General features: G+C 33.1%; 1 protein-coding gene across 10 annotated transcripts in view; it reads left to right on the top strand.

The window, feature by feature from the left end:
* The window catches only part of LOC123705726 (ras GTPase-activating protein raskol), a 114,401-nt gene that overhangs the window by 82,323 nt on the left and 17,037 nt on the right, over window positions 1-15,041 (top strand). For 3 of the 10 annotated variants that reach the window (XM_045654707.1, XM_045654706.1, XM_045654708.1), the window contains exon 2: window positions 912-1,369. The exons of 4 other annotated variants lie outside the window; for them this stretch is intronic. In XM_045654707.1, coding sequence (XP_045510663.1) covers window positions 1,168-1,369 — 202 coding nt within the window. In that variant the 5' untranslated portion in view covers window positions 912-1,167. Of the gene's footprint in view, window positions 1-911; window positions 1,370-6,688; window positions 6,794-15,041 lie in introns of those variants that run through there. 3 more of the 10 variants (XM_045654710.1, XM_045654709.1, XM_045654702.1) reach the window with 2 other exon arrangements.

Genomic DNA, 15,041 nt, shown 5'->3' with positions numbered 1-15,041 from the left:
ACATGAAATCAGTATGAATATATGCATACTCTTTCCGCGCGCATGTCACACTTTGTAAAATATAAAAGGTTGTTCTGAGGTTTTCTCCTAAAGAGGTTCTTGCGTCTTACGTCGAGTTGCTCCCACACTCAACTTTCCACAAAACAATAGCTTGTTGAAGATTTCACCTTTTTGTCATAAAATTCGCGTATTACAAATGGTGTAATTGCATCGAATGCAATATAATCTTCCTCTTCCTATTTTTTGTGATTGTTAAAATACAAGGAAACATTTCTATTATTACTTGAACAAGATGTTTTCTAACTCACCAAACCACATCTTAAACATTTGGATTAATAACTTTATTTTATGAAATAAACACAGGAAAAGGATATATTTATAACAGCATTCTTTAATTAAATTTCTAAAAACTAAATATTACAAGATAAAATACCAGTTGTATTGGATAGTTTTATGTTCTTTATAATCTCTAAAAATGTGTTCTCCTAATTGATCTCAGGCGATGCGTTTGGTAACAAGATTTATTATCCGCTCTTTATTTATCGTAAATGTTGTATATATTTTAGTTAGATATACGCGTTCATTTAAAACGCTTCCTTTTGTTAAAATGTCATTCATTAGTCCACTGTCGCATAGGTAGGCTCATTCTTTGAGAGTGCAATGAACCGACATTGTACTCCAAGCGCCTCCGCAAAGTTAGCTCGTGGCTCTGTCGAAATTCAAAACGATCTTATATTGTTAAGATTTAGAAATATGCCTACGTAAATTGTAACAACTGCCTTAGAAACTTGATAAAGATAACTTAAAAAATGCCAAGACGTGTAGTACCAACCCACTCTGTATATTTAAAGACCGCTGTTTATTTACTTTGAGCACAAACTCAATGATTCGTTGCATATCTACGATTACAGGTCCTTGGTGATAAGATAAGAAAAGAAATGTGGTTTTAGTGTCTTTGCATCGGTGTGCACGTATTTTGAGTTATAACAAAATAAAATAACGAAATCATTACAGATTACGTAGACGAATTATGAAATTGTATTAGTGCAAAAATATTGAGTCATCGGAGGATTCGCGTGAATGAAAGTGAAATAAATACAGTGTTGGGTGTCCACGTGTTGTGCGCGATATTACAAACCTGTGTCGTGTATTGGGACATGAGTGACAATGAGTACGGAGCGCCGCCTGTCACGGAGTTTTCACTCCTGTCTGAAGGGTTCTTCGACGGAGGAGGCCGCGGATGAGGAAGAGAGCTGTTACCACTCCCTCGGTGGCCGTCACTCGCTGAATAGACAGCCTCAGGTGTACGTGGAGGATCTCTCGAATGTTACACTAGCCGATTTCGAGTCTTCACAGGATGATATAGATGGTGTGTATTCATTTACAGATTTATTTCAGTTGCTATAATAGAAAATTTTATTTAATTTTACTGTTTTTGGTTGCATTGATTCTTACACGAATTTTACGGAAATTTAAATAACATGACAGAAGGTACATGATGGATTTTATTAAAAGTATAGTGCGTATACATTCAGTCGTACTTTCACTTAATAGATAATAGATTGTCTTAACTATTTAATTAATGGCCTGCTGAGAAATTACTTATTTATCGTTTCAAGTCTTGACATATTTTATAATGAGTTGACGTTTTCATGAGCGTTGTTTATTCCGTATAACAAAGTATCTTTACAAATGCAATTCATGTTATTTGGATTATTTATTTATGATTTCGCGATTTGATAGTTTAATTAGGTTAGGAGTCATTGAATTTATATATTTTAACCTCGATTGTAACGTCTTATTAATTATAAGTAGTAGGTACTTGTAAATGTGCCATAAACTTTGCAATATAATTATGAGATTACATTCAATTTTAAATTGTATAAATACTTAAAAGGGCAATAATATTAACAATATTTTCTGGTTGGCGTGCACCAACATATTATTTAGACTCAGTATGATCATATTAGGTATGTACATAGGACACCGTAATCACATTCCAAGTTAACTGTTTACAACCGCATTGATAATAATATGAGAGTTGGTATTGGTTGACATAATACATGAAGAACAGAAATAATAGTCGTATAGGTATATGTATAGTGTATACCAACATTATCTACTGTTATATAATCTTCGTATAGAGACTTAGATACAATTCAGATTGATAAACCGTTTGAAATTTGAATACCAAGACATAGAATTTCCGTAATAATCTTAAAATAAATAATTATGTAGTATTCTTTTGTTACACAAAACATGATTTTAAATCACAGTCCGGAAAACCTTCCGTATTTAGTAAAATAGCCTGCTACCTTGCGTGTTTGAACAATAGCAAAACGTCTTAGTCCACGTAAATAGAGATAAAATCCTTTGGTCTTGGCATTGCGATGTAATATCTTCAAGTGACTCACCGGATACATTGCTTTCAACTCGTGTTTAGTAGAATATTTAAAGCTCCGGATAGGAAGTGTCGCCAATTTGATCCAACATTTATTTTAATACTGAGAAGCAATGAATGAGTTTATTATTCCGCTGTATAAACTCAAGGACTAATCTGCCATGTGGAGAGCGGCTCGTTTGTTTAGGCGTTATGAAATAATCATAGATGAAGAGATTAGGGTCATCGTTTGAACAGCGCTTATATTTCCTGTTTCTTGATTGTAAAATAGTGTCTTTAATAAAGAGATGATTGCATAAAACGCGTTTGTGTATAATCATTTGAACGAAAGTAAGAAGCAGTACTTTTACGATTTGAAACGATGTTATAACAGTTTGTATGTGCTTTTTAATGTTATTTTCGTAGCGGCGCAATTGTAAACCTTTCAACAACTACGGGTTATTTTCGAATATTCTTAAGGTTAGATTCCCAGCACGCAGTGTTTGATTGTACAACCTCCGCAATAATTACTTCTCAAGGCCTTGGTGCTCTACTACATTATATTGAATATTTAATAATGAGGCCCATGAATTCATAGAGATAAACATGAATCAACAACTTTTGTACCTAAATATAACATGAAGTATAAACTTATAGAAGTGTGAGGTTTCTTTGAAGTTAACACTGTTGTGGCATTCATTTACGTCGCACCAAATTATTTATATCGCAAGGGTTAAACAGCACGTGGCCAACATTTCTGGCGATTCCATTCACGTTTGGTCCAAATGGTTGATTGTTTACATGTACACCGTGGCTCGTTTGATGTGGCACAAGTTAGTTATTCCGCCCGTGTCTGCGCACCTGCGCGCAGTCACCGCACATCCGCTTCCCGTGTCTCTATAGTCTACAACCCTTTTCGGTGCCAGCAAAGCTTCCGCCTTCAATATGTAGGCTTTTAATTGACCTCTATTATCTTCGAATTACGAATGTGCTTTATTGAAAGACAGTCACGCTTGCGTTTAGTGAGCGTTAATGATTTTGTGTAATAACAGCAATTAAGTTGTATGTACTTGTATAATAAACGAATATATTTTAATTAAATAATTGTATATAACTTAGTAAATCCGGTCCCTGACTTTAGGTAACGGCGTAAAAAACGTGATACATAATATCCAAGGTACACCTATATTGCCTCACGTATAGTTACGTCGATATTAATCTATGGTATGCGGTCTCAAAGCTGGTTTGTCTACCATCTATTACTACGGAAGCTGAGTGCCCCTATATGCCTTTGTGCTTGCATTATATTCTTCCCCTTTGTGCTGAATGAAATTTCAAGAGGACCGGAAAGTAACTCACGTGGTAATGTTTAAAGCAAACACGCCGAGCCTAGTGAATTCTCATACATTTTACGCGTTATACTGTGAAGTGGATAATTAAATTTCTGTGTGAACTTTTCGGAATGTTGCTTGATTTATAACTTAATTATTTTCGGACAGTTTGACTCTATCAATATTTTTTATTTTATTTTAAATAAGTTTGGTTGTTGTCTTTAACATTATTTTACCTATTTAAGATAATTTAATTGTGGCAATAGATGTGAAGTTTTTGAACTAAAAGATTCATATGTAGTTAAAAAATGTAATCTACCTTCTACACTGTATGTTCAATAAATTAATAAAAACCTAACCTTTGAAGAGAGCTCTTAAATTTTAACGTAATCATAAAATAAAAACACAAACTCTTAATTGTTGAACAATTATAACATTGGCGTTTAGAATCATGAGATCAGACACGGACGTGACTTCACCGGCGTATTGCAAATAACTGCAGTGATGATAGCCATCACAACATTATCGAATAGAATAATGCATTATCAGCTGCAATGGGCAAGGTTGCGCGATAGAAGATAACATTTATCGAATTACTTGTAATTGATTAGGTCTATATTATACATTCAGTTGAACTAATATCGCTAAACTGAATCCTGAAGTGTTAAGAGCGAGTGCATTGCAGAGTAGACCATGTATTTATATTTTATCCCTATTTTAAATGTGTATTGGATTTATTCATATGAACTTATTTGTTTAATACTATCCTATCCTTCCTTCTAATATTATAAACGTGAATGTTTGTGAGGATGTGTATGTGTTTGTTACTCTTTCACGCAAATACTACTGAACCGATTACAATGAAATTAAGCACACATATAGACCCTCTATATGTGTGCTTAACACATAGGATAGGTTTTATTCCGGAAATCCCACGGGAACGGGAACTATGCGGGGTTTTCTTTGAAACCGCGGGCGAAGCCGCGGGCGGAAAGCTAGTATTATAATAAATAAATAATAGCAATATTTTTATAAAGTTACTTTTTAAATTTTACAAACATTTTGGAATCCTTTTTTAATTTAATTCGTACTAATTAGGTACGTTGGCTAAGTACGCTTCGCAGTTATATGAGTAAACATGCCTACACCAATAATTTATACGCAGCATCTACGCGCGTATAAAATAAAGATACTCAGATATACGTATAGTATCTCCAGCTTAAATTGTCCCGGACATTGCACCCGGCTACTATTTATACCGATAATTCTGTCATGTTGTTGCCACTCGCTAATAATTCTACTCTACGCGAACACTCTTAAATAGTAGTCATAAGTCATTCACAATTTACAACACTTTTAAATTGTTAGTGTTCTCAATTGTCACGTAGTTTTTTTGCAAACGAAAATATAAAAAGAATAATAATACAATGTAAAATAGAAATTTAATGTGTCCCAGTTATCGAAAATAGGGTTTCCTTTTCATGATAAACCCATTTACTTATTTTTTTATCGCTACTGAAAAGTATGCCGTGCACAGGAAGCGATAGTTAAAATGCTAATTACTATTTATGCTATTTACCATTTCGTAGTACATTGTTTATTAACTTTGTAGTAAAAGTAGGTAATAAAAGATATAGGTAAGTAAAACTACGAGTTAACGAATTTTATTTCATAATTAAAAATAGATTATTAGTAATATGTACAAATTCATTTATATGATTGAAAACATTTGCTATCATCTGTTGGCTTGGGATGTCGGTTTATAATAATTTTACACGCCGGTTAAACCTAACCAAGATACTATAAATATAAATTTATATAAACATAAAGCTAACAGAAATTATAAATAGCGCCCTCTATCGGATCATTGATAAACATTTCATGCTACTACTCGCCTCTAGATGGCACTAGTAAAATGAATGAAAATGTTTAAAAGTTTACTCGTAATTTATGCTTTTTTATATCGTAGTAGGATGTTTGGTGAATTGTTAATTATTGTTATATGTTTTTTATGTAAGTTAGACTAGGTAGGTAATATTGAAATCAAAATAGGTAAAAAAGCGGACATTTATAACTGTTTTTATTTTTTATTGTTAAGCTCTACATCAATTAAATTAACATAGACATCATGTGAAGCGGTAATTCAATCAAGTATCAACTAAAAGATCATGTAATCACGAAAGCTAACATTGTAAGTGTAAAAACTTTACCTATAAGAACAATATCGGAGAACCAGTTCAATAGGTCCATGACCGCCGCGGCCGCCAGCCTCAACTCTCAAGTAGGTATCGTGATTTATTTTATGTACCCATGCCCTTTGGCGAGTACAATGTTTGTACGAAAGCTTTCAAATCGAAATCATAATTTATGAATAACAAATAATGAATGTTATTGGATCATAATTTAAGGCACTATTTCTTCGATTTGATTGATAAATGCTTAAATCTTTGTCGTATAAAATAAATTTGAAAAAGGTAACAAAGTATCAAAGTAAAAGTGTGTTGCACAAAAAGTAACAAAAGGCTTGAGCTTTGCTCGTTTAATATTAGACTCTATCGCTCTATAGATAAATCTTTTCTATAGAGCGATAGAGTCGTCCAGTAAATATGATTTTAAATTATTTTTATAAAAAAAATAGAGTTACATATTATTTTTATGTTTCATTAATTGTTATATGTTACATGTAAATTATCTCATTTTTTAACGTTATTTATTAATTACTGCCCTGGTTTTCTTTAAATCTTCCAACTAACAAGTCTTTCGTTCTACTCACAGTTCTACTCAATGTGTGTTATTACATTTTCCGTATATTATTTTATAGTCAACAGACAAACATAAAACAGAAAGTACCACCCGAAGCTAGACGAGTAGTGCCGAAGATTGCCGACGCATTCAAACATGGCGGAGGAGCAAGTTTGCCGCTTGACGCTTGTCAACAAAGTTACTTGGGCTTGCATAGCGGCCGCGCGCTTTTGCGTTTTCAATAAATATATTACGAAAACATTGTTTTGTTCGCGATTTTATATTGAAATTGTATGGAGTTTTGTGACAGTGTGTTTTAATAGTGTAGTGATATAAGGATGTAAGCGTAATTCAGTGTTGTGATTTAGTGTTATGATAAAATAATGTTGAAATATGTGCAGTTCATGGATATTAAATATTATAGCAATTTCACTATACAATCTAGCAATAAATTACACTATCGCAGTTATCAGAAAATGTTTCAATCATTTCTATGTACTGGCGATAGAGATGTAGAGAGCGAAAAAATAGAGTATTATTTTATTTATGTTATTGCCATTTTTTTAGGTCCATGGATATCATGAGCTTCTTGATAAATCATATCTAATAAAAACCAATATTGTATGTAGCCTGTTGTTATAATGGGTATTGAATTTATTTCGTTGTTGATCTCTACATAGCGAGGAAGAAAAGTTTAGTATTTACCAACTTGTTGAATTATATAAAATAATAATGCTTCTCTACTTCTCAAATGTAAACTAACAAACTTAATACATACTTAACATATTTCATATTACTGGCTTAAATAAGATATTCGTATTATTAATTTAATTTACCAAATAATAAATTGATCACATACAATATCTGTTGTAAATAGTGTTATCAAGTAAGATAACTTACATATATACTTTTATCACCCAAATAAATAAGATAACTAATTATTATAAATCATAATAAGTTACGACCAAAATAAATCATTTCAAAGCACATTATACCATGCGAGTTGAAATTGTACAACATATTCAATTATTCCTATTTAATTTAATTTTAATGATAACTTATGTGGGTTGACATATGAAAAAATGCATGTAGGCGCGTGATGTAAGTGTATTTATCTGCGCCCACGCTATCCGTGACTTTCTAAATATTGTCTGTTCGAAAGAGTAAGTTCACATGAGTCATTGAGTCGAGTCCCATGAGGTCTGGGTCACATTCCAGGCTGCCCGCTGCCTCCGCCAAACCGGACCTAGTGCGACGCTCAAACCCTTCCTTTTTTAAGTGACAATTTTTAGTTTAAACTATCGTCGGCGGCTTAAGCGTGTTAAGGTGTAGCTAGCTTCTATTGACTAACATGTTTACGTATGTCTTATCATGGCTTTAGCCCATTAAGCCCTTTAGTGGAGATAAACATTTCAAACTTATAATACAATTTAATGATATGACTATCATTTTATTATCATTTTTTTATTCTATCTAAGCCATTAGTCACACACTTCAAGCATAGTGTTCAAATATTCAATTTCACCCTACAAAATAACTGTTTATTATTCAACATACAATTTTGTCGTATTTTGTCTGACCGTTGGTTTCCGGCAATAGGGGTCCCAAGTCTTTTTGTTCACCATATGTCGCCTCATGCCTGGCAGGTGTCGTTTTCGTGAAGGGCAGGTGTTTTTGGCTCTAAGACATGCTGTTCTTTGATTTCAAATTATCTATGTTGTAACACTCGAGTTTCTCTAATATTTAATAGCAAAGTCATACTGACAACAAGATCGAGACGTTACATCTTAAATTGAAATGTAGAGTTATATATAGGTAACAAATCGGTACAGTATTCATTAGATGGTATAATGTTGTTTAGGGTAACCAATTTTGTACACATTACAAAATCAACATTAACAAATTTGTAACAATTGCCTGAGTTATTTGTTATTCTGCGCAGTCTGGACAAAAGCTTTGATAATATCCCTACTAAAGGATACGCGTAAGAATTCTTACATTGTGCTTTTCAATATATCTTGAGGTTTTCCTGTTGACTTCCATTTGATAAATTAATTCCCAGAATTATATCGGTTTAAGCAGACATATAATGTGTGTAATTTTGCATTTGTGGGTCATTTCCCCCACAATATAAAGAGGATATTTGCAGTAAGCTCGTTGTAATATACTAATAAGGAATAATAATAGAGACATAATTGGAGATTATCCGTTACCATTTCCCCGAGTGTATGACGGTTCTGATGCGTTTACATGAGAATATTGTGCAAGTCATTTACTTAAAGATACAAGCTTGAGATTGTCTCGATTTTTGTTAGATGGGCGTTGGGAAATGTGTGCACTCGTGCATTTAACATGTAAACTATTGCCTATTGTTTCCATTTTACGCCTCATTTGGTGGGATTGCTTTGTAAATAGTCATTTGAAAAGGGACACACGTGCAGTTTGGCTGAACGCCTATTCAAAAATACGACATATTTTACGAAATTTATTTCTAACTAGCATTCCGCCCGCGGCTTCGCCCGCGTTTAAAAAAACCCGCATAGTTCCCGTTCCTGTGGGATTTCCGGGATATAGGTACATATATGTTTATCCAAGTTACCCTCTATATATGTATACTAAATTTCAATGTAATCTTCAGTAGTATTTGCGTGAAAGAGTGAGTAGGTACATCCATCCTCACAAACTTTCGCATTTATTATAAGTACTAGCATTCCGCCCGCGGCTTCGCCCGCGTTTAAAAAAACCCGCATAGTTCCCGTTCCTGTGGGATTTCCGGGATATACATATATGTTTATCCAAGTTACCCTCTATATATGTATACTAAATTTCAATGTAATCTTCAGTAGTATTTGCGTGAAAGAGTGAGTAGGTACATCCATCCTCACAAACTTTCGCATTTATTATAAGTATTACATTTCCCAACGTGTAGAATCAACAAAGCTAAAAACAGTGTAATATTTATGGCTATTAAAATATTATATAATATTAAATAATACATCATTTATTTTGATAAGGGTTAATACCAAGGTACAAATAAAGAGCTTTTTGTAGCGGTGGTATTTTAATTTCTTTTTTTCAATAAAAAAACGCTTATTGTGACATGACTGTAATAGTTAGAGATATGCTGCCGCTGATTTTTTGTAGACAATGGTGTGTTCTAAAAAAATGTAGTATATCATTTTGTTCTATCATCAACAGTTTTCGCAGCGCACGCGATGTAAGGTAGTTTTTTGATATTTTTTTCACACCTTGGATTACGTTATCGTAATTTTAGTAAGGATGCCTATTTTTTTTGAAAATGAAATATAGCCTATGTCACTCAGAAATGATGTAGCTTTCCAACAGTGAAAGAATTTTTCAAATCTGCCAAGTAGTTTCGGAGCCTATTCAATTCATACAAACAAACAAACAAAAAATCAAACCTTTCCTCTTTATAATATTTGTATAGACTAGCTTTCCGCCCGCGGCTACGCCCGCGTTTAAAAAAAAACCCGTTCCCGTAGGATTTCCGGGATAAAACTTATCCTTATGCCCTTTCTCGGGTATCAAAATATCTCTATACCAAATTTCATGCAAATTGGTTCAGTAGTGAAGGCGTGATTGAGTAACAGATAGACAGACAGAGTTACTTTCGCATTTATAATATTAGTATGGATTTGTAAACTCGAAGATGAAACTATTGTGGGGTCATTATACATGTGTCAACATAAGTTCAACATTATGACATAATGTTGAACTTATGTTGGACACGTTTGAAAGGAAGCAGGGGTTATCTGAATGTCAGCTTAATGCCCTTTACTTCCTTCTCATATCGACGAATAATTATTTTGAATTGTTATGACTGTTTGCAATAACAAATTAATTATTAAAGTAACAATATTATTTGTTTACTTGTTTCCAATGTTCAATAATTACTATGATGTAATTAACGTGATAGCCACGAGTGGTAATAAACTCTCAATTTCTATTTACATAAGCAGTAGAAAAAAGTAAGCATTCACGAAATGAATGTGAAACATTTTACGAATTTTAAATCTTGATGTTGTATTTTGGCATAAAGATGGAATGAGTCATTTGATCTCACGAAGATAACATAAGTTGGCCCACTTTTGCATTTTACATTGTGTTTGCACCACATGTGATCAAAACATGTTTTGTGTGTGAAATTTATTGATAGCGATAAAAAATCAAATAAAAATAATGTTAGCATTATTTATTTGTTATTTATAACTGCTATTTACATATTATGTAATTATAAATCACGCTCGGGTTGTTCGTGTAATTTGCCTCTAATAGCTTAATAATAAGGCATTGTCTTACTCAAATTATGTCATTTACAAATAGGCTCGATGTTAGATAAGGAACACGTTAATATTTAACGCAGGTACTATTAAGTATTTAGGATTGCAGTTGCTTGCATTTTTTCCGTGTACATTTTCGTCATAAATTGCTAAACAATTAATGTTGAATTTTTGATACTAATTTGATCGAACTTACTAAAACGTTATTGTAAAAAAGAATAAAGCAAACCACCTTAAGATAATTTCTATTAAACATTCGTACTTAGTAAATACAATAAATTATACAAATTAAAACATGATTCAAGTACATGAATTACTATCGTATACTTTGTGATCGTGACCTTTTGTTGGTGAACGGCGATTATCTAGGTCTGGTGCAAGACTCTAGTCACGATTATGTTAATACATATAGTATCAGTCGCACTTAATGAATTATCTAATAGAAAAGAAAAATATTCCAGAATTATTTAATCGGTCTGCTTTATTCCTGCATTATTAACTCATTAATTGATTACACATATCTCATAAAATATAATGAGTTAGATACTTAACTCATGAACTGTTCAGAGATAGTACGCTGTACGACGTAACTTCATGTTAATTGTTAAGACAATATGACTGAGCTCTACTATTGCCCACGCGGCCTTAAACACTGGCATTAAATACCAGCCTTCAAGTAGCTCTTTGTCTTCCAACACAGCCTCCGACACGCAGCGGTTGCACAACTATCCGGTTACCGTCAAACATATTCCGCCAACCTCATTGTTGTATCTCGCTTGCATTGTTCAAAATTTGTTCCTGTATACCTCGACCTCGACTTTCTCAGAAATTTCTCCTTCGTGCCTCTAATCTGTTTGATTTTCATCAGAGGTTCCTTCCACGTTGATTTAAAGCTCATCCCGATTCCCGCCTCAAACGGTTTCAACATATAGATGCCAGTATTTGATATGCTGATGCATGCAATACGTGTCTTAAAGAAACTGGTGCGACGTGTCTATGCAAGATGCGTTTTAGTTCTCATAATCTTGCCCTCATTTTGAAACGAGCTGCGGTAACTAAGGGTTTTACCGTGACCTTTTCTAACCTATATCTCGGGTGCTGGCGACACCTAAATATCAAGAGTCGTTTTGTGAACATATTGTAATACAATATGGATCGCGAAGGGAAGCCCCTCAAAGTTAATTGCATTTTGTTCAATGTTAAGTTTATTTCTTTTATTATAATTATAAATGTAATACGAAACCTGGACTCGGATGTACTTAACGAGTTCTTTGTAGGTTTACTTTTCAGGTCAATCATGGTGTAGCTTCTTAACGGGACTGCAATCAGTTTTTGCTTCGTTAGTAATCGTTCTACTTTGGTTAAAAAATGGTCTGATGGAAAAAAAATATCGAACAAAAAACAAACTATTACTTATAACGATGAAAAATGAAAAGATTACTTAAATTTTGTAAAATATAATAAACATAACTATCATATTAAAAGGTACGCTTAGGGCTTATCTTTATATTTTTTTAATTCCTTCATCATTACTGACAACTAGAACCCTTCTTGAACATCTTGATTGATGTTCTGTAACGACTCATTATGGCGTCTTTACATTGTACCAGTAATTTGCCTTAACAGCATAGTTTAAATTGTATAATGATGACTAAGATTAATTGCAGTGTTATTATTCACATTTTTTTTGTTTAATTTTGAAGAACATTTTATGCACTTCAATTTAATATCAACGGTGTTTTGAAGTTAAATACATAGTACTTTATGTAGAACCTCGTCCAATAATATTAAAATATGATTGTGATTTAACGATTTTCGATACAATGTTTGTATGCATGGGCAATATACGCGCCAACATAAAAGTAAACCAAATGACCCACGTGGGCCGGGTCGTCAAACCTGAATGTACCAGGTACTTACTAGGAATCTCGTTTGTCCGGCCGAGAGGAAGTCATGATCACATCCGCCATACTGCTTTTGCTCTTCACTGATTCTTACGAGTAGTGCTCGGTATTAACGATCTTGCTTAACCTCATTCTGAGTAACTAAACGAATAGTTCATTGCTAATCTATTACAGTATGAGTAAGCGCAGATATACATCAAACGTGCTCTATTTGTTTGTTCTTCTAATACTGTTTTGCAATTTGCAGTGGTTGTGCAGCTTTCATTATTTATTGTGGTTGAAATTGGCGACAAGCTTAGGATACAGTACTGTTGTCTGTTACGTTCACTGCTTTGGTACCTACATAGGAGAGTTGGCTTAAGAGAGAATACCAATTTTACATATTGCGAATTGGAACAAAAAATTTCAAATATATACTCTTAATGATGAGTACTATAATGTCTAAGAAGCATATTTACATATTCTTATTGTACAATTGGGTTATAAATTTATGCGTAATGACCCCTTATAAACATTTATAGGCACGTCAAGGGTAGAACCAGACAGGTAGTTGTGGCATTTATCATTCCCCGGCGGCCCGGGCATCAAATAAATAACATGGATAATTCTTCGTTGAATAATTTGCGAGAATTGCGTGTGAAAAATATCTTGCTGCTGACATGTTGTGGTTTTTTTTGTCTTCATATTGTACACACTTGGAACGCTGGAGACAGACCATGGAATGCGGATTAAGAAATTACATTTTATTATTTATGACAGTCATATGAAATTATTATTTGTTATTACTTTCATGACTTAATAATTTCTGATCTAGTTTGTTTCAATATTTTCAGTGTGAATGGACAAGAACTAGGAATAAAACTTTCACGGGCTTATATTTCTCATCAACAACTTTAAAGACCAGCCATAATTCTTAGAATTTCTCTTTTATAACATTGCAAGAGATTTATATACACATTTAACAACTAGTATTGAGTTATGAGTTAATTTGTACGCATATAAGAAATAAATAGAGTTGAAGGACCTACTGACAGGCGTTGCAGTAGATTCATACAACCTGCGCTGCGATTGCCTTGAAACGTGATTGCATGCTAGTCACATAGATATCCACTCTCTACTGTCGTTTTAAGATCTTAGTAGACTATTGTATTACATTTAAAATAGACTTGTTGAAGCAAAATATAATAGAGTTATCGAAAAAATATAATGTAGAGCTTGTTCGTTCCTAACCGTTACAAAATAAATCGGCAATTTCATATAAATTCACATATTATTATGATCTTCCTCGATATAAAGAACATTACTTACGCAACTATAGTTGTTAATTTTTGTGATTATGATTCCGTTTTTAGAGCTCGCTATAAAAACTGCGAAGCGGCTCTGAATTTGGTAAACACGTATACGTTTTGTACCAGAGACCGGTTAATAGCATTCGTTCCGCAATCTTTATTTGCTTGCTTGCACTCCATAACAACCCGAGATCTCATTCTATACATCACGACATCCGGTGCTTACTTTACTCGTCTTGTTCGTCTTGAAAATTTCAATGGATCGCGGTTTTATTTGTTTTTGCACGTTGTATAGAGGCTAATTCGTGCGGAATTCCATTAAAATATAGAAACTACGTGTATGAAATAAGAATATTCTTATGCTGAAAAATAACGAAGGTTGAATAAGTAAACATATTTGTTCACATATATTTGACCAAATTAAGGTATATTACATATAAAGAACATAGGTTATTGATGATGATGACTTTAAATAAAATAAACATTTGTCATAATTACATAAATGATTAAGGAAAGCATTCAAATATTAATGGGCTAAAAATGTTCATTTCATTACCATTTGTGTTGTGTTCATTACCTTGTTTCTAAATTATTGTGTGCATGAGAACACGCAAGTTCGTTAATTTAATTAACAGATTCCAGGTTCTCAGGCTAATTGCGTATGTTTGTAATATATTCGTAACCGCTCCTAAATAAATTTGCACGACACCCGCCGCTTTTCTGTATAAACAACGAACACATGTGTTGACTGCTGTTACTATTATTGCTTTTCGCGAAATTTAGTTCGTGTCTCGTACTGCGTTCGAGAGGACGCGTCCTAACTCCAATATATAAGTTAACAAGTTGTATCATATGTATAAACATCGAGATTAGATTAGTTTTCCAGTTCTCTATATTTGTCGCATGGCCAATGATTTTCCATCAGTAAAGTAGGTTACTTCATTGTTGCCGTAGTGGATAATCTTATCGCACTTTGATAATGTGAAATTATTCATAGTTCTTGTTTTAACACGATCGATATATCTTGCGAATAAAAAATTTTATGTAAGCTTCTAACTTGTGTAATTTTGAATTATTTATTACTTCTGATACTC

Source organism: Colias croceus, chromosome 2, assembly GCF_905220415.1.
Source record: "Colias croceus chromosome 2, ilColCroc2.1".
Taxonomy (NCBI): Eukaryota; Metazoa; Arthropoda; class Insecta; order Lepidoptera; family Pieridae; genus Colias; species Colias croceus.
This window is presented reverse-complemented; position numbering and strand designations above follow the sequence as displayed.